This window comes from Salvelinus sp. IW2-2015, linkage group LG31 (genome assembly GCF_002910315.2).
Source record: "Salvelinus sp. IW2-2015 linkage group LG31, ASM291031v2, whole genome shotgun sequence".
Taxonomy (NCBI): Eukaryota; Metazoa; Chordata; class Actinopteri; order Salmoniformes; family Salmonidae; genus Salvelinus; species Salvelinus sp. IW2-2015.
Window position 1 is genome coordinate 7,698,844 of NC_036870.1, and position 24,584 is coordinate 7,723,427.

Genomic DNA, 24,584 nt, shown 5'->3' on the forward strand with positions numbered 1-24,584 from the left:
TACTCCAACCGTTTGAAAGTGTCAAACTGACACGTTTTAATTTTCGTAAAAAACTACTTTATATCGAAGGAGTGCCTTTGATTTGACGTCTTGCACGTGCGCAGTTTGACACGAGACGACCGTTAGACCCGATGACGTGTTTCTACGCATGAGCTTAGCTAGCCAACGTCGCCATGACATCGCCTACAAGCGTGATCGGGGATTTCTATTGGAGAAGCAGTTTAAGCCCATCTTCATACTGTACTATCTGTTTTATACTGGAAGAATAGGCAGAGCAGTAAGTCTGCTAGCTCCTACAGACAATTGACCGTGATTAAAGACCTAATCAGTGCTTGTCCAATTTAGCAGGTAAGGATGAGGTTTTGTTACTCTGTGGGCCTATGCTGCTTTATATTATTCCTCTGTAAATAGTTTTAGGTGCATAATAGTCCATGTCATAATGCGCCGCCGACCTCATTGCATGAAGGAATCGTTCAGAAATTATCGTTATGATTTAACATTATGATTGCTGGCTTGATGTCAAATTGTATTAGCTAGACATTATTCCATGATGCATTATTGGAATAGTGTTATGCATTTCAGTATGTTAAAACGACTCAACCCAAATGTGTAGTTATTTATTTTCGCAGACTAGTGTGCAACACTACAAGGGAGGGGTATGCATTAAAATACAGGAATGCCGAAAGACAGGGAGGGGATCGAGCTGACTAGCTAAATCGTTTGAGGTTGTTGCTAACCAACCCATACTCTTCCTGTCAAAACAGGGTGTTGTAAGTATACATTACGGAAACCGTTTACGTTACCGTTTAAGAACCAACGAGTAAAGCGAGAGTTTCTATTGAACAAATTCAGGTTTCAAATCCCGTTTCGTTCCGTTTGCTTCCTTTTAATTAAGGGAATCTGCATAATGAATACGCCACAGCTAACGTTAGCTATTTCATTGTTTCCAGCTASCTACCTAGCATAGGCTAACTATAGATAGCTACCTCGGCCGACTCCCAATCTCATTATCATCGGCTTGTGAAGATTAGCGGTACTTCGCTAGCTAGCTAGCCATGATAGCTTGATGGAACATTGTCTAGCCCAAACGGTGTGTATGACTCTGGATACCGGTAGGCGCAAGACGCCGGCGTATATTTGCCATACATTTCTAGTTACTAAAGCAGAAAATACGTTTTTATTTTTTTATCCTTGACCAGAACACACCGCAGACAGACTGCGCCTAAGCTCCTTCTCCCTAGTATGTCTGAACGCACGTCTACCCCGAGTGTGTTGGAGAAATTGTGTAACATACTAAAATCCCTCGTTTACAGGGTCTGGTATCTATGCTGAAAAGTCAAATCATCTTCAAATTTATTTATATAGCCCTTCTTACATCAGCTTATATCTCAAAGTGCTGTACAGAAACCCAGTCTAAAACCCCAAACAGCAAGCAATGCAGGTGTAGAAGCGCGGTGGCTAGGAAAGGCCAAAACCTAGTGAAACAATGTGTTATTGCCAATGGTCCCTTGAATAAAAGAACGTGCTTGAAACCTGCAGTTTTAGAAAACCGAGATTTATTTTTAGTTTCCAGGTGCTCATCACTTGGAGGACTTCCAACCGTCCGTAGCTGCAGTGCGCAATTAGGCAATTAGAAGATGTCTTCTCCCTACTTTCCATGTGCACTTTAAGAACCGTTTCCTAACTGTCCATATAAGCAACACAAGTTGATCCACCCTGCTTTAACCACAGCAGCAGGCCTAGGTTGAGTCATTGCACGGAAGTAAAATAAAAGTTGGACTCTGGGTCCACCAGCCCTTGAAGAGCATATTTTACAAGCACAGGCCTAGCCCATACATTTAGGTCAAGGGTATGCACTGATAGCAAATTTGACAAGATCAGATTACTTTATTATGCCCATGGGGAAAGTTTGATTGCGGTTCTGCATACATAACACATTCAAAGATGGTCAAATGATGTGCATTCGGAAAGTGTTCAGACCCCTTGACTTTTTCCACATTTACGTTACAGCATTCTAAAATTGATTAAATTGTGTTTTTCCTCAATCTACACACAATACCCCATATTGACAAAGCAGAAACAGGTTTTTAGAAATGTATAAAATTAAAAAAGACATTTACATAAGTATTCAGAACCTTTACTCAGTACTTTGTTGAAGCGATTACAGCCATGCGTCTTCTTGGGTATGACGCTACAAGCTTGGCACACCTGTATTTGTGAACACCTATTTTCTCCCATTCTTCTCTGCAGATCCTCTCAAGATCTGTCAGGTTGGATGGGGAGCGTCGCTACACAGCTATTTTCAGGTCTCCAGAAATGTTTTATCTGGTCCACAACATTCAGAGACTTGTCCCGAAGCCACTGAGTTGTCTTGACTGTGTGCTTAGGGTCATTGTCCTGTTGGAAGCTGAACCTTCGCCCCAGTCTGAGGTCCTGAGTGCTCTGGAGCAGGTTTTCATCAAGAATCTCTCTGTACTTTGCTCCGTTCATCTTTCCCTCGATCCTGACTAGTCTCCCAGTCCCTGCAGCTGAAAAACATCCCCACAGCATGTTGCTGCCTCCAACATGCTTCACCGTAGGGATGGTGCCAGGTTTCCTCCAGACGTGATGCTTGGCATTTAGGCCAAAGAGTTCAATCTTGGTTTCATCAGACCAGAGAATCCTGTTTCTTATGGTCTGAAAATATTTTGTGCATTTTGGCATACTCCAAGTGGGCGGTCATGTGCCTTTTTACTGAGGAGTGGTTTCCATCTGGCCACTCAAGCAGAGATGGTTATCCTTCTGGAAGGTTCTCCCAGCTCCACAGAGGAACTCTAGAGCTCTGTCAGTGACCATCGGGTTCTTGGTCACTTCCCTGACCAAGSCCCTTCTCCCCAGATTGCTCAGTTTGGCRGGGCGGCCAGCTCTAGGAAGAGTATTGGTGGTTCCAAAATTCTTTCATTTAAGAATGATGGGAGGCCACTGTGTTCTTGGGGACTTCAGTTCAAGTTAAATAAAAATGCTGCATACATTTTTTTTTGTTGGTACCCTTCCCCAGATCTGTGCCTCGGCGCTCTACATGCACTGTCAACTGTGAGACCTTATATAGACAGGTGTGTGCCTTTCCAAATCATGTCCAATCAATTGAATTTACCACAGGTGGACTCCAATCAAGMTGTAGAAACATCTCAAGGATGATCAATGGAAACAGGATGCACCTGAGCTCAATTTGTAGTCTCATAGCAAAGGGTCTGAGTACTTATACTACCGTTCAAAAGTTCGGTGTCACTTAGAAATTTCTGTGATTGAGAGAAAAGCTTCTTTTTTTTTGTCCATTAAAATAACATGAAATTGATTAGAAATACAGTTTAGACACTTTTTTAATGGAATATCTACATAGGCATACAGAGGCCTATTATCAGCAACCATCACTCCTGTGTTCCAATGGCATGTTGTGTTAGCTAATCCAAGTTTATAATTTTAAAAGGGTAATTGATCATTAGAAAACCTTTWTTTTATTTTATTGTTAGCACAGCTGAAAACTGTTGTACTGATTTTAAATAAGCAATAAAATTGGCCTTTAGACTAGTTGAGTATCTGGCGCACCAGCATTTGTGGGTTTGATTTCAGGCTCAAAATGGCCAGAAACTGATGTTTTTCAGAAGAAAGTTCTTTGTTTCTAGCCATTTTTAACCTGTAATCAAACCCACAAATGCTGATGATCCAGATACTCAACTAGCCTAAAGAAGGCCAGTTGTATTGCTTCTTTAATCAGAACAACAGTTTCCAGCTGTGCTAACATAATTGAAAAAGTGTTTTCTAATGATCAATTAGCRTTTTAAAATGATAAACTTGGATTAGCTAACACAACGTGCCATTGGAAGACAGGAGTGATGATTGCTGATAATAGGACTCTGTACGCCTGTGTAGATATTCCATAAAAAATCTGCCATTTCCAGCTATAATAGTCATTTACAACATTAACAATGTCTACACTGTATTTCTGATCAATTTTTCAAAAACACGGCCATTTCTAAGTGACCCTAAACTTTTGAACGGTAGTGTATATAAATAAGGTATTTCAGGTTTTATTTTTAAATGTGCAAACATTTCTAAAAACCTGTTTTKARTTTTTCATTATGGAGTATTGTGTGTAAATTGATGAGGGGGGGAAAACTATTTTAATCCATTTTAGAATAAGGCTGTAACATAACAAAAGGGGTCTGAATACTTTCCGAATGCACTGTATACAGTCAGTAAATACAGAAAGTGCAGTTCATGAGTGATCAATGATCATCTGTACACTATACAGAACAATGTATCTCTAACCAAATCAAGAGCCATTGATTTATTTGGTAGCGTTTTGCATACCCTGCCCTATGTCACAAGCAATGCTTTGCTCTGGGAAAGTGAATGGTGAGGGTATTATCCCAGGAGAATAGAGCGACATGGATCGTCATTAATGGGATGAAGACTGTGTTTCCACTCAGCTGACAGTACCTGAGACAGTCACTCCGATGAACAGGGTATCCGGTTTCTATTACACAATGTCAGCCTATAGGGTGTGTCTGTGTGTGTCTGCACTCCTGCAAGGGCATTTCACAACAGTAGAGAAGCTCTAACAACACTTATCACTTCCCACTTTGTCAACACAGAGGACTGTTGTTGAGTATAGATTTAGCTGTGTTCAATTAGCCTAGACATGCATCAGGTCTATCTAGAGTACACTGAAGAAAAATATAAATGCAACATGTAAAGTGTTGGTTTCATGAGGTGAAATAAAAGATCCAAGAAATGTTCCATACGTACAAAAATCTGATTTCTCTCAAATGTTGTGCACACATTAGTTTACATCCCTGTTAGTGAACATGTTTCCTTTGCCAAGATAATCCATCCACCTGACAGGTGACGTATCAAGAAGCTGATTAAACCACATGATCATTACACAGGTGCACCTTGTGCTGGGGGGCAATAAAAGGCCACTCTAAAATGTGCAGTTTTGTCACACAACACAATGCCACAGATGTCTCAAGTTTTGAGGGAGTGTGCAATTGGCATACTGACTGTAGTAATGTGCACCAATACTGTTGCCAGACAATTTAGTGTTCATTTCTCGACCATAAGCGCCTCCAACGTCGTTTTACAGAATTTGGGAGTACGTCGACCGGCCCACAATCTCAGACCATGTGTATGGAGCCGTGTGGCGAGCTGTTGCTGATTTCATCGTTGTGAACAGAGAGCCCCATGGGGTTATGGTATAAGCTACAGACAAACAAACACAATTTAATTGGATGCACAGAGATGGTGACGAGATCCTGAGCCCATTGTCGTGCTATTCCCACTGCCATCACCTCATGTTTCAGCATGATAATGCACAGCCTGTGTTGCAAGATCTGTACAATTTCTGGAAGCTGAAAATGTCCACTTCCATGGCCTGCCTACTCACCAGACATGTCACCCATTGAGCATGTTTGGGATGCTCTGGATCGACGTGTACGATAGCATGTTCCAGTTCCCGCCAATATCCAATAACTTCACACAGTCATTGAAGAAGAGTGGGTCAACAGGCCACAATCAACAGCCTGATCAATTCTATGCAAAGAGATGTCGCACTGCATGATGGTGGTCACACCAGATACTTACATTTTTCTGATCCACGCCCCTACCTTTATTCTGATCCACGCCCCTACCTTTATTCTGATCCACGCCCCTACCTTTATTCTGATCCACGCCCCTACCTTTTTAAGGTATCTGTGACCCAACAGATGCATATCTGTTTTCCCAGTCGTGAAATCCATAGATTTAGGGCCTAATGAATTTATTTCAATTTACTGATTTCCTTTATATGAACTGTAACTCAGTCAAATCCAAAAATTGTTGCATGTTGCGCTTGATATTTTTTGCTCAGTGTAGTTATGAGTGGTTGCTTTGATGTAATCTGGCCCGGGTGAAGGTTGCATAATGGGAATGACAGGGAGGGAAGGCCAGTATTATTCCCTGCATACCTGTACTCAGGAGGTCTTGTCCCCCAACCCCATTCCAGTACTCATTCTTTAACCACTAGTTTGGTTAAAGTTAGAACTTGTCTTCCCCCTTTTGGTTGTTCTCTGTCCAGTTGTATCTATGGCCACGATCTCAGATTTTTATTGCCAAAATAGCATTAGGCTGCCTATTTTTATTTTTTTTATAGACAATGTATGAGTAACGGAATGACAAAAGACAGACAAACATACAGAGACAAGTAGGCCTAATAATGCACTTTAAATGAAAAGCCGAAATGATTCAGACTTCTGCAGTCAAAACCACTTGCTGTCAACGACCGCTTGTGATACTTTTATAGTAAACAATCAGTGACCACTGAACCCATCAGCCGATGTGTCATCTGTCCCCAGGAATGGCGGCGTTGGCAAGTCTGGTGCAGCGGCTGGAGGTGGCTGTGGGTCGTTTGGAGGCGGCGTCGGGCGGTGGAGGTGGCGGTGGCTCTGCTGGAGGCTCTGCTGGAGGCTCTGGAGGTAACCGAGGATATTTCATATTGTAGCCCTTTTCACGGAAACACGGATGCGAGAAATCATGGAAAGACTGAGACTGAATTGCGAGTCCAGGTCCTAATAATGCTAAAGAAACTTCCACAGTACCAGTTGTCATCGTTTGTTTTGTCTTTGATAATGGAGGTAAAATTAAAACATGACTCACAAGCAGAACAAACATATCGTATAAACATTGGTATCTCTTCCTGTTGCCACCCATTCCTTGCAGTCGTGGCAGCTTACGTGGAGGCCTATGATGCCATCATCACGGGCTCTGTTGGCCAGTACATGACCCTCAGCCAGCAGATAGGGGGCGACGTCCAGAAGCATGTAAGTTGAATTGCACTAGAGGGAAAAGTTGGCTAGTAATGCTCCTCAGGTCTCATGTCATGCTTATTGGTGGATGTGAATGATTCAGTTAACCAAACCTGGACCTTTTCTCATCCCTTTCTGTCTCTCCCTCTCTCAGGCGGACATGATGAAGCAGGCGTTCTCATGTCAGAGACAGCTCCTTGTCACCGCCTCCTGCTCCCAGAAGCCCTCTGATGTGAGTTGGTTCACCCGTCAGCAATCACCTTGACCCTGGACATGACATAGTTTTCAATAGAATGTCATTATTTAGATAAACTCAACAGTGTATTTACTGTAATTGTCTCATTAATGGATATATTGGTATTGAATCAGCAGTGTAGCAATTGGGTCAACTGATTCCAATGGCATGGTTTTCCTACATTCTCTTGCCGCATATTATTCGAAGTAATTAATTGCACGTTATTCCACCCTGGTTGGTGATTAGATTTTGTCGTCAGGTGCAAATACACTCCTTTATTTGCATCTCTAGGATGTTATGATTTAAGTCATGGTTATTTTCCCTCTATAGGCATCCTTGACTGCTCTCCTGGCCCCCGTCTCCAAAGTGATCCAGCAGGTACAGACGTTCCGCGAGCAGAACCGCTCCTCGACCCTCTTCAACCACCTCTCGGCCGTCAGCGAAAGTGTGCCTGCCTTCGGCTGGGTCGCCATGGTGAGTGGAGGGCCTTGGCATTGTCACCAGTGTGTGTGTGTGTGTGATTTCCGGAAACAAGCACGTCTTTCATTCTGTAGAAGTCTGAGACGGTTGTTTGGCACTGAAATTGAAACCGTCCCTTTAGCAACAGTGCATCAGTGTTGAAACTCTGGAATTCTGATTATCATTTTGAGTAATGAATATGAATGAGAACTGCTGCATTTTAGTCTGATCAATAATGAACAAAGTTAAACCTAGACTTTGGTATGCCAGTGGATGCAATGCATGCATCTAAAAACCATTGTAAGCCATCGCACGAGCTGRGTCCACACAGGCTGTTTGAAGAGCAATAAATCTCCTGTGACGTTCTTGCTCTTCCAGGCTCCTAAYCCAGGTCCCTATGTGAAGGAGATGCAGGATGCTGCCCAGTTCTACACCAACCGTGTGCTCAAGGACTACAAGGAGAAGTAAGGACCATCTGCTGTTTGTTGGCCTTTTAACCTTTTTCTGACTGCCAAGTGAGTGGCAGGTAGCTTAGCGGTTAAGAGCGTTGGACCAGTAGGTGAAGAATCTGTCGACGTGCCCTTGAGCAAGGCACTTAATCCTAATTGCGACCGTAAGTCACTCTGGATAAGAGCGTCTGCTAAATTAAAACCAAAACCCCAAAAAGTTCTGGTTTTAATCTCATAGTTGAATACTGTATATTTTCTTCATCCTTTTGGTCACCCTCCTGTTGTGCTAAGCTAAATTGCCTTGTGTCCTACTCCTCAGGGACCAGAAGCATGTGGACTGGGTTAAGGCCTACCTGTCTATCTGGACTGAGCTGCAGAACTACATCAAACAGCACCACACCACCGGACTGGCCTGGAGCAAGAGCGTGAGTCATTTTACCCTACTCTCGCTCTCTCTTTACTTCTCATGTCACTACAGGAGGGATACACGTTATCGGCTGCTCATAAACAACAGACTTAGTGCTGGGGGTYGGGAAATGTGACCCAAACCGTTACCATATGAGGGAAGTAATGACATGGGCGTGTTTAGGAAGGCAGAACGGATCCAAATAGAAATCTTCTAATTCTGTTTATCTAACATATATTAAGATTTGTCATGCAGAGTATGGAATTGTCAGACTGGGCTCTGTTTGACTTGTCTATCGGCACAGTACTCAACATCACACCCAGTTGTCAAGTAATGTCTTTGGTTTTATGTGCAACAAGAAGGCTCTTTGTGTGATAGAGAGGGCGGATGGTAAAATCACCAATGTGTTGGTTTCTTGTCAGCCGTTCCTATCTGCACAGTTCCAAACATTGCGCCTTATTGAATTAGACCCCGTTGTTAAGAGCAGGAAATGACCATGTCTAGGCATGTGTATAACCAATGTGCTGTCTGTTTTTTGTCCATCCCAGGGTCCAGTAGCCTCGGCCTCTGCAMCTCACCCTGCCTGTGGCGCTCCTCCTCCCCCCGGCCCTCCTCCCCCTCCCATGGACTTCAGCGGGTCGTCTGGTGGTGGCGGAGACCAGGGGCCCGACACCCGTAACGCCCTCTTCGCCTCCCTCAACAAGGGAGCTGACATCACCAAGGGTACATGTCGAATAATGCATCAGCAAAAGTTCTCAAGAATCAGAAGCTCAATTGATTTAAGAAGTACTTTGAAACATACTTGAAAAAGATGTCGATCTCAATGTGACTTACTTGGTTAAATAAAGGATKAAGAGAATAATACAATGTGAGAAGCAAATTGACCCCAGCCCTTTACATTCATTATACAGAGTCTTCCGTTATGTAAAGGCATTTCTCCTTGTCTACCAGGACAGTAGCACCATGTCTCACCCATCTTACAGTATATTTGTGCTTACTGTACGTTACTCTGGATAATAGCGTCTGGTAAATGACAAAAATGTCAATATTTGTGTTCCCCTCTCCTTCCTACCTTTACTTTTTGTCCCTAGGCCTGAAGCATGTGCCCAAAGACCAAATGACTCACAAGAACCCCAACCTGAGGACCCAGACCGGTCCGGTGCACACAGGGCCCAAGCCCTTCAGCTCCCCCAAGACAGGGGCCACCGCCGCCCCCTCTCGCAAGCTGCCCCCCGTTCTGGAGCTTGATGGCAAAAAGTGGAAAGTGGTGAGATATTGGTCCTTGTCAAGTCGTTTACACTGGTATACAATAATTGAACTTGTATAGCGCTTTAACAGAAAAAAATCTCAAAGCACATAAAAAGCAAAACAAACAACATTTAAATTGATATGGTAGAGATGGAGATTGAATGTCTATATTTGGCTTCAGAGGTAGGGCTGGGAGTTGAGGCAGATAGGATTGGAGAGGCAGTGTAGCTTCAGTGACGGGGCTTCGACCGTACAGCCAGAGAGAAACAAAGACGGTATGACAAACAGGCCCGGAACGCTTCGTCAGTGCACCACATCTGCTTCTCTGACGGTCAGTTCCTCCTATAGGAAAAAGGTTCCTATGGGCAATGTTCTCTCTCCAGAGGCCCTTAAAACCTCTATGGGATCGATGTCACCCCCCCCCATCCCCCCGCAGGACGGTTGAGCTAATGTAGGCTAATGTGATTAGCCTGAGGTTGTAAGTAACAAAGAAATGGCCCAGGACATAGACATCTGATATGGGCAGAAAGCTTAAATTATTGTTAATCTAACTGCACTGTCCAATATTCAGTAGCTATTACAGTGAAACAATACCATGCTATTGTTTGAGGAGAGTGCACAATTATYAACTTGAAAATGTATTAATAAATCAATTCGGCACATTTGGGCAGTCTTGATACAACACTTTGAACAGATATGRAATCGTTTATTGGCTCAMTCTAAAACTTTTCCCATACACTGCTGCCATCTAGTGGACAAAATCCAAATTGGGCCTTGGCTGGAATAATACATTATGGCCTTTCTGTTGCATTTCAAATATGGTATTTAAAAAATAAATGAAAACGCATGTTTTTTTTTRCTTTGTATTATCTTTTACCAGATCTAATGTGTTATATTCTCCTACATTAATTTCACATTTCCACAAACTTCAAAGTGTTTCCTTTGAAATGGTATCAAGAATATGTATATCCTTGCTTCAGGTATTGCGCTACAGGCAGTTAGATTTGGGTATGTCATTTTAGGCGAAAATTGGGGTCAGATCCTTAAAGTAACTGTCCCGTGAAAATCGCAATTTTACATGTTCATATTCTGTTAATTCAAACTCAAATAATGTTGTTGACTCATTCTATACCTCGTATTTGTGGCCAAAGAATAAATTGGAAAGAAAAAACGTACAAAAATTWAAAACACAAAATGCATGCTGTTTCCTTATGGAGGATGAGCTGGCCAATCAGCGGTCTACTCTCGTTCATATTTTGAATGAGCGTTTTAAGCCCACACCATTCCAACACAGAGAAACTGCTTTTTAACATACATTAATTACCATTGTTTGGAAGGAAGACTATGGTKATTTTTCATAGAAATCTGGAAACACTGGACAGTTACTATAAGGACTTAGCTGTGTTTCCCAACACATGTAACGTTAGGTAACGCGGCAGTGTTTCCAAACAGTGGTGTGCGTGACTCCTTTTGGTTTGCAACCATAAATATTGGCTTTGTTTACTCGTTGCTTCATGGGAAAATGTTGAAGGCTTTATATGTACAAATAATTATAAACCACTTGGTTTACCATGAAAGAATCTACTATATAAGCAGAGTTTCCACTACAGTGAACTCACGAAGGGCGCATTTCAGATAAGTGGGCTGTTGGTTTACCCCTGAGCTGAATGCACCTGAATGCACAGGTTTCGCATGCACTGATCACTACAGTCCCGAGCCATTGCATTTTCAGGAGTGGAGTGTATTTCCTCTCTAACCCCTAACCTCTTCCTCTGTGTAATGACAAATAGGAGAACCAAGAGGGTGTACAGGGCATGGTGATCAGCGACACAGAGCTCAAGCAGGTGGTCTACGCCTTCAAGTGTAACAACAGCACCCTGCAGATCAAGGGCAAGATAAACTCCATCACTTTAGGTAAGGACGTACCCGTGTGTGGACACATTTTAAAGTKAAAGGTCAACGAAGGGCATTTGTTAATAGGGTTCCTCTCTTGTAGACAACTGTAAGAAACTGGGTCTGGTCTTTGACGACGTCGTGGGCATTGTAGAGGTTATCAACTGCAGGGACGTCAAGGTTCAGGTGTGTATTTCTAATCTCGATTTTAATGAGGAAATGGACACTGTGAAAGGAGCTGGTCATTCAGTCAATGAACATGGCAATATCACACAACGGTGACAACAAATCATATCAGCTTTTGTCTGATTGTCATTCACATATTAAAAGTCTCCAGTTTGATTGTGGGTGTGACATTTTACAGATTACTTTGCATGTTTTCTAAACTTTTATGGCTTTTATCTCTGCACAGTACCAACCAGATTTATTTAATCATAGTAGAATCACACATAACCCGCTGGTGTGTTCAGGTCTTGGGCAAGGTTCCCACCATCTCCATCAACAAGACTGACGGCTGCCACGTGTACCTGAGCAAAGATTCGCTGGAGTGTGAGATCGTCAGCGCCAAGAGCTCAGAGATGAACGTGCTGGTACCTGGTAAAGACGGAGACTATGTGAGTACATCTATGGGGGAATCTTGTCTAATTGGCATTATAAAGGCAATTATGGAACAACATGGTAATAGATGTGATGTGGAAAAGTGATGATAAACTAYCATTTCTCCTTTGTCTCTCTCTCAGACTGAGATCCCTGTTCCTGAGCAGTTCAAGACTGTCTGGGATGGCAAGAAGCTTGTCACCACTTGTACAGAGATCGCTGGATAGAGGCGCAGCACTCGAAACAGCCTCCCCTTTGCAAATGCCTACCTGACTGATCGACCGACCAGCTAACCAAACCACAAAGTAGACTGAGATGCCAACCGCACCCATATTTTTCCAATCTGCCAATCAAAGCTTTAGCGGTTTTTTCCTTCAGCCAATGAGAGGACTGCTTGCTTTATCTGGAGCATTCCTTCAGCCAATTGCAGGGAGCGGCTTGTTATTCGATTCGGTTATCCTCATGACCAGTGAGCGTATTCAAATGGGTTTGCCAACAACCAGGTTGATTTTTGATTTCCTGCTAATGATAAATGTAATAGCAAACGTGAGGGAGCAAAGCTTTTATCACACCTGTGGTTAAACACTAAACATCAGCCAATGTTTCCTTAAACCAATCGTTAATTGGATTTCCCCTCTGGTCAGGGGGAGGCATGTGTTTAGGGGTCCAAGGTTTCAGTTCCATTTATGCAATTTAGCCGTGAAGCACATGTACAACCAACCCCTCTTTACAGTCAACAATGCTAACATTCATAGAGATTGACTAAATATAACATTTGTGTCATCACTCTTAAATAGGTAAAATGATCAATTACGTGCAGGGTCACTCTTTTTTTATCATAACACTGAAGCAAAATGGTGTTGAAAAAATATTGAAAGATGAAATGTAAAAAATAAAATAAAAATGTTCATTCCTTGCTCAACCTCCAAGACACATTCCCTTTGGCATTGAAAATGAACATTCCATATTATTCAGACAATATGGAGGCAAAGAGAGAATGATGTGGATTGGAAGTGGTTTTAGCGAGAAGATGTCAAAATACTGTTTGATCYTTAATGGGTAAGTTTGGGGTTGCCTTGATCTCGGAATGATTTTTGGATTATCTGTATAAACATTTATTTTTAATGCTAGTTGTCTTAACTCCACTCGCCATCATCAACCCACCTATCCACTCATCTGTCTCTACTACAACCTCTGTGGTTATCCTGTTCTTGTAGCTGTCATGCTCTGATGTGGAGTTTATTTCATTTGGGTCAAGAATCAACATTTTGCTCATAAGTACTGGAGGAAGACATTAAAAAAAGCAATATAAGTCAGTCTTGAGTCAGATTGTGTGATCAAAGAAACTGATGTGTTTTTTTTTTCTTTATTGGCCGATTGAACAGTCAGAGCAGGCCAAATATGAGATGAAGAGGGGGATGTTTTGTGAGCTTGGTAATTAGTTAGTGATAATTAGCTCAGAACCAGTGATTTACTATCATATCATTAGTTCCATGTTATTTACCATTACACTACTGGCAAAGAAACACCCACCACACTTTTTATAATTCATTTTTATTCCAAAATACAGTGCTAAACAAATGATCCTACATTTAAACTTGAATAGATATCTCCAAATTAGACTCATGAATCTCTGAGAACCAACTAACTTTATTTCTCTGTGGTAGTACGTTTAACTGGGTAAAACAGTTTTTAAAATCATAAATAGTACATTATTCGATTTAAACAGCAGGATGGTATCGATATGATAGGAATGATCAGTGCAATAGTAATGTGTGTGTGTACGTCAACTCAAATGTCAGAGTGTAGCTAGCTAGGTGTATTTAGCGCAGGTAAGGCACTAGTTTGGCATTGAACCACTCATCGGTGAACTGGAGGTGATCTCCTTCTGTGGCCAGGAAATCCAGCTTCCCAGCTGCCTCCATCGCTGCCAGTCCCAGACGATCCTTAAAACCGATACCATTTATCAATACAATATCACAAACTACAATCTATATTATTCAAATAGATGGAAATACATGTCTGTTTGAAGATGCGTAAACATGATGGGGTTTTACCTCTCTATAGAGAACACTCTCCTGAAGGGTCTCGGTCTCTTTCGCCTGACCCGTTTTTAGAAAACCAAACCACTACAACAAAGAGATTGCAAATGAAAAACATCTTGTTCATTAGCATCAGTAATTACAGTGTAGGAGGAGGAGGACAGTACATCAAGAGAGGTTGTCACGATGTGTCCAGTATTTACCTCTGTGTCAACTGGATCAACAACGCTGTCCTGCAAGAACTTGACCATCACAAACTTGTCCAGCAGCTGGAGGTTCTTCTTGTAAGTCTCGTTCACCACCTGTGAGGTGAAATGCAGCAGATAATTTGAATTCAATTGGAATACAGTTATGGAGAGTTCTCAGGAGAATAATGAAGGCAAACCGCACTGTATGAACAACCATAACGTCTGATTCTGAAAATGAGAGCACCATACTAACCCGCTCCTGATTGATATCAGCCAGGAAGAGGCTGTGTTTTTTGTACAGGTCGTCATTCAGTGGGTCGTGCCAGTACTGTGCCTGCACCAAGCTGATGAAGACAAGGATTCCAAATGTACCACTAGATAACAGCCACAATACACAAAGCACTGTCTTTCCTTTGCGCATCCTCTCAAAAATGTACAGTATGTCATACTGATTACCTGGGTATTGCTGACTTGTCTCAAACATAACAATTTCCTTCTGAGTTGTAAGCCTACACTCACTGTTTTTGCACAATATCTGTGTAGGCTCCTGAGTTGAGTTTCTTGCGAATCCAGTCACAGATATGGGAGCTCTCTCCAGGGCATCTAGGGAGACCATACACCCCTGTGAATGTGGAGAATAGAATCATTACAAAACTGTCGGGAAGTGAGTGAAAGACAATGTTGCTGAATAGAGGCAAGGCACTGTTGCCATGGTGCCGTTACCTTGTTGTTGTCCCCCAACAGAGATCAGGGTTTTCATTGGAGGAGATGGACAGCGCTGTGCCACTGCCCTCCTGGGGGGAAAAGAGGTGGAGAGGTGAAGAACTGAGAATGACAGCTTCTTGTCTAATGTATAAAGTATATTCCTCCGCTTACCAGGGATGGGCAACTCCTTGAGGACCGGAGTCGCCGCTGGCTTTTGTTCCACCTCAGCTATAAGACACCAGATTTAACTACATTGGTTGAATAGGTGTCAAAGTGTACTGCAGCTCTCCAGAACCGGAGTGGCCCTTCCCAATCTCTAACATTCTATTTAAAAAAAACATTCTGAGAGGCTTTGTGAGTACGGGTCCAGAGACACTTACAGGAACTGCCCTCCTTGGGAAAAGCCCATGGCATTGTAGCCATCCTTCAGCTTGGGATCCTGGGCCAGCTGGCTGCACACCATGGACACCTGCTCATTGATGTCCATGAAGAAACCATTCTCTGTGTCCTGAGGGGTAGATATGAGACAAGGAAGTTCATGTTGGGAACGTAACAAAGTTGGCAAACAGGAAAACCACATTTCAGAAAATAGGTCAGAGGTGAGCTATTTTACCCTACAAAGGGCCGGTGAGTGCAAGCATCGCTGCAACCAAGCAGTAACACACTTGATTCTACTAATCGACTTCAATCAAAGCTTTCATTAGTAGGAACGTGTGCGTTACTGCTTGGCTGGAGCAAAGGCAAGCATCCACACCGGTCACCGCAGGTTATGGCTGTCCACCACTGAGCAGTGCCGTACCTCCTTGCCAGTCTAAATAATTATAATTTATTTGACCGAGATGTGCGCCGACAGAAGATGCTTCAATCACAGAAAAAGCATCCGAGCGAGCGAAACAGCGCCACTCTGTTTCAGTATGTGTAGACCATGTACAGTTAAGGTCGGAACTTTACATACACCTTAGCCAAATACATTTAAACTCAGTTTTTCACAATTCCTGACATTTAATCCGAGTAAAAAATTCCCTGTCTTAGGATCAACACTTTATTTTAAGAATGTAAAATGTCAGAATAATAGTAGAGAAAATTATTTATTTAAGCTTTTATTTCTTTCATCACATTCCCAGTGGGTCAGAAGTTTACATACACTCAATTAGCATTTGGMAGCATTGCCTATAAATTGTTTAACTTGGGTCAAACGTTTTGGGTAGCCCACAACATGTTGGGTGAATTTTGGCCCATTCCTCCTGACAAAGCTGGTGTAATTGAGTCAGGTTTTTAGGCCTCCTTGCTCACACACGCTTTTTCAGTTCTGCCCACAAATTTTCTATAGGATTGAGGTCAGGGCTTTGTGATGGCCACTCCAATACCTTGACTTTGTTATCCTTAGGCCATTTTGCCACAACTTTGGAAGTATGCTTGGGGTCATTGTCCATTTTGGAAGACCCCTTCGCGACCAAGCTTTAACTTCCTGACTGATGTCTTGAGATGTTGCTTCAATATATCCACATAATTTTCCTCCCTCATGATGCCATCTATTTTGTGAAGTGCAGTCCCTCCTGCAGCAAAGCACCCCCACAACATGAGGCTGCCACCCCCGTGCTCCACGGTTGAGATGGTGTTCTTCGGCTTGCAAGCCTCCCACTTTTTCCTCCAAACATAACGGTGGTCATTATGGCCAAACAGTTCTATTTTTGTTTCATCAGACCAGAGGACATTTCTCCAAAAAGTACCATCTTTGTCCCCATGTGCAGTTGTAAAACGTAGTCTGGCTTTTTTATGGCGGTTTTGGAGCAGTGGCTTCTTCCTTGCTGAGCGGCCTTTCAGGTTATGTTGATATAGTACTCGTTTTACTGTGTATATGTATATATATATATATATATATACACGCTTTTGTACCCGTTTCCTCCAGCATCTTCACAAGGTCCTTTGCTGTTTTTCTGGTATTGATTTGCACTTTTCGCACCAAAGTACGTTAATCTCTAGGAGACAGAATGCATCGCCTTCCTGAGCGGTATGACGGCTGCGTGGTCCCATGGTGTTTATACTTGCGGACTATTGTTTGTACAGATGAACGTGGTACCTTCAGGCGTTTTCTCCCAAGGATGAACCAGACTTGTGGAGGTCTACAATTTATTTTCTGAGGTCTTGGCTGATTTCTTTTGATTTRCCCATGATGTCAAGCAAAGAGACACTGAGTTTGAAGGTAAGCCTAGAAATACATCCACAGGTATATCTCCAATTGACTCAAATTATGTCAATTAGCCTATCAGAAGCTTCTAAAGCCATGACATAARTTTTTGGAATTTCCAAGCTGTTTAAAGGCACAGTCAACTTAGTGTATGTTAACTTCTGACCCACTGCAATTGTGATGCAGTGAATTCTAAGTGAAATAATCTGCCTGTAAACAACTGTAGGAAAAATTACTTGTGTCATGCACAAAGTAGATGTCCTAACTGACTTTCCAAAACTATAGTTTGTTAACAAGAAATTTGTGGAGTGGTTGAAAAACGAGTTTTAATGACTCCAACCTAAGTGTATGTAAACTTCCGACTTCAACTGTATCTGATACTGTCTGGACCAAAAGAGTATGGTATGTCATACTATTTCTGGTCAAACAGCATCAGATACATGAGCTACATATATTAAGACAGAGGGGCGCTGTTTCGCTAACTCAAATGCTTTCTCCGGTGAGAAAGTTTCAGCAGAGTAAGAGGGCTCACTATTTGCGAAAATCTGTCCAAAATAAGCCTAATGCGTTTCTATGGGCATAATATGCAGACCTAAGCTTGTTGCCTGCCTTCCCGCCTTTGGGACGACTCCCATTGTTAGGGCGGAGACATGAGCAACTCGTCATTATATACAGATCTCAGGTTTCAGCCTATTGAAGAGTAAAGGAAAGTTGCCAGGTGCACAGTGCACTGTTCGGACGATGGCTTCCCCTAAAGTAAATTTGATGTTTTGCCAAAATTATATAATTACTCCTGTCTAAATAAAATAATTCAAAATCCATCAACCACAGAACACGATTTAGCCACAGAGGATGATTAGCTTCTTAGGCATATGCCTATTTAGGCAGCCAGTAATTTGGGCAGCACGCGTGACAATAAGCCTATCTGATTATTGAGTTGTCAGTTAACAGCATCTAACTGATGTGTTTAAATAATGTATTGAGTATCATTTTCTTTAAATGTTGAGAAAAGAAAAAGGGGAGGGGTATGGGACGAAGATATGGCGGGTCTTGCTCAAACGCATGTACTTAGTTCTCTAGAATGCGCACAGCTGTCTCCCGACAATTCTTGCGCATTTCATTGTGTTAATTATTTGCCCATTGATTGTTTATTTTGATCAATTCCCAATTACATATAGTGCATTCAGAAAGTATTCAGACCCCTTGACTTTTTCCACATTTTGTTACGTTACAGGCTTATTCTTAAATTAATTAAAATAGTTTATTCCCCTCATCAACCTACACACCTCATAATGACAAAGCAAAAACAGGTTTTTAGAAAATGTAGCAAATAAAAAAATGAATGAAATGTCACATTTACATAAGTATTCAGACCCTGTACTCAGTACTTTGTTGAAGCACTTTTGGCAGTGATTACAGCCTCAAGTCTTCTTGGGTACGAAGCTACAAGCTTGGCACACATGTATTTGGAGAGTTTCTCCCATTCTTCTCTGCAGATCCTCTCAAGCTCTGTCAGGTTGGCAGCCAGCTCTAGGAAGAGTCTTGGTGGTTCCAAACTTTTTCCATTTAAGAATGATGTAGGCCACAGTGTTCTTGGGGACCTTCATGCTGCAGACATTTTTTGGTACCCTTCTGTGCCTCGACACAATCCTGTCTCGGAGCTCTACGGACAATTCCTTCGACCTCATGGCTTGGTTTTTGCTCTGACATGCACTGCCAACTGTGGGACCTTATATAGACAGGTGTGTGCCTTTCCAAACCATGTCCAATCAATTGAATTTTCCACAGGTGGACTCCAATGAAGTTGTAGAAACTTCTCCAGGATGATCAATGGAAACAGGATACACCTTAGCTATCATAGCAAAGGGTCTTATGTAAATAAGGTATGTGTTTTAATTTTAATACATTTGCATACATTATTAAAAACCTGTTCTCGCTTTGTCATTATGGGGTGTTGTGTGTAGATTGATACATTTAAAAAATCTGTTTTAGAAGATGGCTGTCACATAACAAAATGTGAAACAAGTCAAGGGGTCCGAATCTTGTGGACCCATCTTCTACTACTCTCTTCACTGCCTCAGCATAAAGACACCTTCTGCACTACTCTGACCCTGGCAACCTCAACCTGCCTTTCACTCACCAGACACCTCTTTAAGGGTACCCATGGTGCAATAGATCAGAAGTGTCCGGTGAGAGAAAGACAGATTGAGGTCTCCAGGATCAGAGTAGTGCAGAAGGTGTCGTATGCTGAAGCAGTGAAGAGTTTAGTAGAGGAAGATGTGTACAAGGCGAGGGATCCTGAGAGGATTCCTGTGAGTAGGCCGAGGCCAATAGAGAGTGATTGGAATAATATTTGTTTTAGTAATGTTGGTTTCTTAGCATTCATAGCCATGGTTATCAACTGTACCGCAGAAATGGAGACATTTTCTGTCACAGAAAACAGATGTGGTGGCAGCTGCAGAGAAGTACTTGGGATTACGAGATTTTACTGCAGAAGAGTTACAGGGGTTTTCTGTCCTCCCAGGCCGTTAGCCTGGTGTAGGATTAGATAGGGCAAAAATAGTGGAATGGCGTGGTGTTTTGTTTCTCTATTTTTTTCCCTTTTTTATATTGCCAAGTATAATAGATTGTACAGTAGGTGGTGGCATGCACCTCTAACGTTTGTTTGCGGACTGCCATAATACTATATAAGAAGAAGACCACTTTCTGGATAACTTTGACGAAAGACTATCAGAACAAGTTCACAAATAAAAAACATCTTTATGATACCTAGTGTAGGGATTTCAAGGACATTAAAATTAGTTTGAACTCCTGGAAAGAGATCGGGGAGGTAATGGGTATAGATGTGGTAAAGAGGTCAATGGAATGCAGACCGTGGAGGATAGGAGGATGCTGGATTGGTGCACATTCAACAAATCTGAACTAAAAAAGTGGATATTTGTCAAATCCGTCATGATTGATGTATTGTAACAGGCTCACAAAGTGTTTACTAAAATCCGATTTGGATTTCGCTGCATAACATTTAGAAGTTGTCCCTTTTCAGGTTTAGAAAAAGTGACCTTAAAATGCTAACTCCCGTTCACATAAGCTGGTAGCATAGCTAGCATACAGAAATAGGTAATGGTAGTCAAAGCTGTTTTTAACTGTAATGCAGACAATGGCATGAACATGTATTGGGGTTAACATCCAAGACAGGATAAATATATTGTTTCGGGTGATAATAAAACATGTTTTGTTTAGTTACTTTTTCCTCAACATGTTTCTCTAATGTTATAGCCCTTTTTCTTTTTTCACTAAAACATGCAAAAAAATCCCTGCTAGGAGGAAATGCAGGTTAACTAATTAAACAACAAAGAATATGAACTACACGATCAGTCTCTGTGTGTAAAATAAAAAGTGGTTAATGTGAAACTAACTCACAGCTAAAAAATGTAAAGAAAGCAATCCAATGTAATTTGTTGCCTAGACTTTACTGCAAATGACACTCAAGTCTTGAGAACAAAACTACACTAATATTGCAGTTAGCCATGACAGCCTTTATAATAGAACGCTTGTGACCATGACAGCCTTTARAATAGAACGCTTGTTACCATGACAGCCTTTATAATAGAACGCTTGTTACCGTGACAGCCTTTATAATAGAACGCTTGTTAGCCATGACAGCCTTTATAATAGAACGCTTGTTACCGCAGCCTTATAATAGAAGCTTGTTAACAATGACGCCTTTAACATACAAACGCTTTGTTACCAGACAGCCTTTATAATAGAACGCTTGTTACCATGACAGCCTTTATAATAGAACGCTTGTTACCATGACAGCCTTTACAATACAAACGCTTGTTACCAGACAGCCTTTATATAATAGAACGCTTGTTACCATGACAGCCTTTATCAATAGAACGCTTGTTACCAAGACAGCCTTTAAATAGAACGCTTGTTACCATGACAGCCTTTATAATAGAATGACTTGTGACCATGACAGCCTTTACAATACAATGCTTGTTACCATGACAGCCTTTACAATTAAACGCTGTTACCATGACAGCCTTTATAATAGAACGCTTGTTACCATGACAGCCTTTATAATAGAACGCGTGTTACCATGACGCGCCTTTACAATAGAACGCTCGTTACCATGACAGCCTTTACAATAACATTGCGTGTTACCATGACAGCCTTTACAATAGAACGCTCGTTACCATGAACAGCCTTTACAATACAATGCTTGTTACCATGACAGCAGCCCTTTATAATAGAACGCTTGTTACCATGACAGCCTTTATAATAGAAAGCTTGTGACCATGACAGCCTTTATAATAGAACGCTTGTTACCATGACAGCTTTTATAATATAACGCTTGTGATCACACACACAAATATTGCACTTGGGGAAAAAACATCTTAAAGTAGAAATAAAATGAAACAAACAGGCATTCTATTTTTGCTCTATTATAGAGGCCACTATAGACATCGATCAAGTGCACAAGACTACATGTATGCAAAAATAATGTTCACTGAGTAAAAAAATCTATAATCGCTCCTTACTCTCACACAGTTCAACACAACAAAAACAATCTCTTTGGGCTACACTGCACATTATTACATTGTACACTTTCTGCTTGTGGACATCTGTTCTACAATGTGCCAGCAAAGTGAGAAAGAGGGAAAGTGTGTGGTGTTCCTTTCACCTTTATAGTGGCATCCAGCTTATAGTGGCCTATAGTGGCCCATCTTCAGCTACACTTGATCCCTGAATCCACTTGTTTAACAAGCAATGCCTCATTTTCACCTAATTCTCTCATTCTGAAAATTAACATACTGTAGAGGGAAAACATTAGTTAATGGATAGTGGTTAGTTTGTTAGCTAGTTAATATTTCACACAGAGTCCAGTTTCACACAGAGTCCAGTAAGGTCCAGTAAGCAACTAACGCATTATAACTTGAGGAACGATGTTGTGCCGAAAATCTCCCCCTGACAGAACCCCCCCCCCTTTGCGTGAACGCGCACATACTCAATTCTTCATTGCTGTGACTTGCTTGCTAGTTGAGATTTCTGATCACGTTAGGCTGCATTTAATTTTATATGTTGGTTTGATCGCGGGGGAGGCACTAGTAATGTCTGCAGTTTTCGGTTTGACTAATTGTTTCAAGTGTATTAGTCTATAAATATATCTCTTTGCCAAAATTCGTCATCTCTCCCATGTCTTATTCGACTAGTAGTTGTTCTGAAATGTTTATTGCTTGCCTACATTTTACTCCCTCCTCTATGTTTAATATAACACACATACATGAATTATTCATTTCGGTTGCCTATCCTGACGTGAAGTTTGTTCTATAGAAAGTATTTGACATTGATGTGTGCCACAGAAAGTATTTGACTCTAGCCACAAAATTAAGGAAATTAGAATGGGGGAGGATTTCAGCAAGGCCTTGCAGACACAAGTTAAAATCCCTGCTTACGGAGCTCGATTTGGCCTCCGGCGGCTCCGCAATTGCCTCACACCCTTCGTACCCAGCCTCCGTTCCACATTGCATAAATTTACATTAATTCAACAAAGTCCTTTTTTCTTTTTTAGAGCCATGGGAATGATAATAGTTCATCACAGTATTTGAAAAATCCTCACTAGCTATAGCTCAGGTCAAGACAGATGGAAAGAGAGGCGGACAGGCAGAGTACAGAGATGAATGCGATTGAAAGAACCTGAATATCAGGATATTTTCTACTGTTTTTATTTGTTTGCTTTAGGTTTTATTTGACTTAAGTTGACAATGGAAGTTACAGGCCTACTGCTGCATTGACCTACAGGCCATCTGAGTTCCATGCGCTCATTTCTTTAGCTGCCAATGGCTCACGGTGTATCAATGTGTCCATACAGCTCTCGCATTAGTTTAATTTTAACTTTGAGATTTTTATCATTTTAATTATGATTTTTATGATTAACTACGTGACAATGATTTTGAGAAACAAAAACATTATAGAAATATAACTGTTCCACAAAAACGCACATGTAAAAATAATCATAACTGGCACACAGATCGGTAGAAATGTAAGGGTAAATTGTAAGCTTCACCAAATTTGAAACGGGTCTTTACTATAACAACCATTAAAAAAAATTATAATCACATAGGAGGTCCGTCCGAAAAAACTAGCCTGCCTATGGAAATCAAATGCCCGTCCAACTTATTCGTTTTGGCGCTAGCCCTGCCACAGAGATAGGTTCAAGGAGAGTGGAAAGTACCTGAATGACAGTCTTGCCAATCATCAGGGACAGGACGTCAATGCCAGGGATTGCTTCCTCGATCATCTTCTTTATGGAGCCCATGCTGAGAGGGTTGCAACAGCTGTCTCCTGTGTACAAACAGAAACAAGAACAGGGTCTATATACACTATCTGACATAGCATGACTTATCTAAGGGCCACAGGCAAATATGCTTAGCCATTCTGCCAAACTGAGAAACGCCATTGCTGTATGTGAAAACATAATTTTCTAGTATTATGCATCTAAGTGCTTACCCATTCCATGCCACATAACCAATGGGAGGGTGGCATTGTCAGATCCATGTACCGGGCTGAGGACAAGTAGTGACAGCAGGGGGCCAGCCCCCAGGAGAAAGCGGAGAAGTGTGGTCATCTTGAACCCTGAAATCAATATAAAAGGACCAGAAGGTAAGTGAACTAATGCAAATTCAAGGCTATCTATGTAATCAGTCATGTGATACAACAGGAAAGTGGGTGGGCTTTTAGCGGTGTTAAAAGGCACAATATGTGTTAGTGTTAAAAGGCCCAATTTATTTAATTTCAACAGCCTGGCCCTGCCATTTTGTTTGGTAAACTGAGCGATGGGGCTGGGGAAACGTAATCTCTAAGATGCAGACGTAGTTATTATGAATGCAAGGACTGGCAGATTGCCTTTAAAGCTGCGATTCTTGTTTGGTAGGGGTTTTCCATGCTGTCAAAATCATGGAATATGCCTGCGAGAGCTTCCCAAAATCAATCCCAAGTTTGGGAGGTGCCTTTCTTTAATAACAAACCAGTTAACGTTAGCTAGCACGCTACCCTAGCTTCCCAAATGTGGGAAACTAATGTTAGCCAGCGACATTATTTTCCTAACTTGATAGTTGCTTGGTCAGACATAGATACCTGTCTACATTTCTTGCTAGTCGTGTTTCACTGAATATTGAAACTATACACATTTGCTGAGCAATAAACACTCAATCTGAAACTGAGCAATAAACTACTACTTACTTTTCAGAATCGCCACAGTTTGTCACATGACATGCGCTACCGGGAAGAAACTTGAGAAACAATCATCGACTTCCACATCATGCGGAGCAGCATATCGCGCGACGTGTA

At 41.7% G+C, this 24,584-nt stretch overlaps 2 protein-coding genes across 2 annotated transcripts; one reads left to right on the forward strand and one right to left on the reverse strand.

The window, feature by feature from the left end:
• Nucleotides 1-254: 254 nt before the first annotated feature.
• Nucleotides 255-13,030, forward strand: LOC111955993 (adenylyl cyclase-associated protein 1). Its single transcript, XM_023976400.3, has 13 exons — nucleotides 255-348; nucleotides 6,372-6,491; nucleotides 6,736-6,836; nucleotides 6,976-7,053; nucleotides 7,387-7,530; nucleotides 7,894-7,979; nucleotides 8,284-8,389; nucleotides 8,919-9,093; nucleotides 9,462-9,637; nucleotides 11,409-11,532; nucleotides 11,615-11,697; nucleotides 11,982-12,125; nucleotides 12,252-13,030. Exons 2-13 carry the CDS (start codon nucleotides 6,374-6,376, stop codon nucleotides 12,333-12,335), a joined length of 1,419 nt encoding a protein of 472 aa, XP_023832168.1. The 5' UTR covers nucleotides 255-348; nucleotides 6,372-6,373; the 3' UTR covers nucleotides 12,336-13,030.
• A 615-nt stretch (nucleotides 13,031-13,645) lies between these two features.
• Nucleotides 13,646-24,557, reverse strand: LOC111956002 (palmitoyl-protein thioesterase 1). Its single transcript, XM_023976417.3, has 10 exons — nucleotides 24,477-24,557; nucleotides 23,745-23,870; nucleotides 23,470-23,579; nucleotides 15,424-15,551; nucleotides 15,062-15,132; nucleotides 14,858-14,960; nucleotides 14,592-14,682; nucleotides 14,354-14,452; nucleotides 14,166-14,237; nucleotides 13,646-14,054 (listed from the first exon to the last, which is right to left on the reverse strand). Exons 2-10 carry the CDS (start codon nucleotides 23,860-23,862, stop codon nucleotides 13,932-13,934), a joined length of 915 nt encoding a protein of 304 aa, XP_023832185.1. The 5' UTR covers nucleotides 23,863-23,870; nucleotides 24,477-24,557; the 3' UTR covers nucleotides 13,646-13,931.
• Between the last annotated feature and the right edge of the window lie 27 nt (nucleotides 24,558-24,584).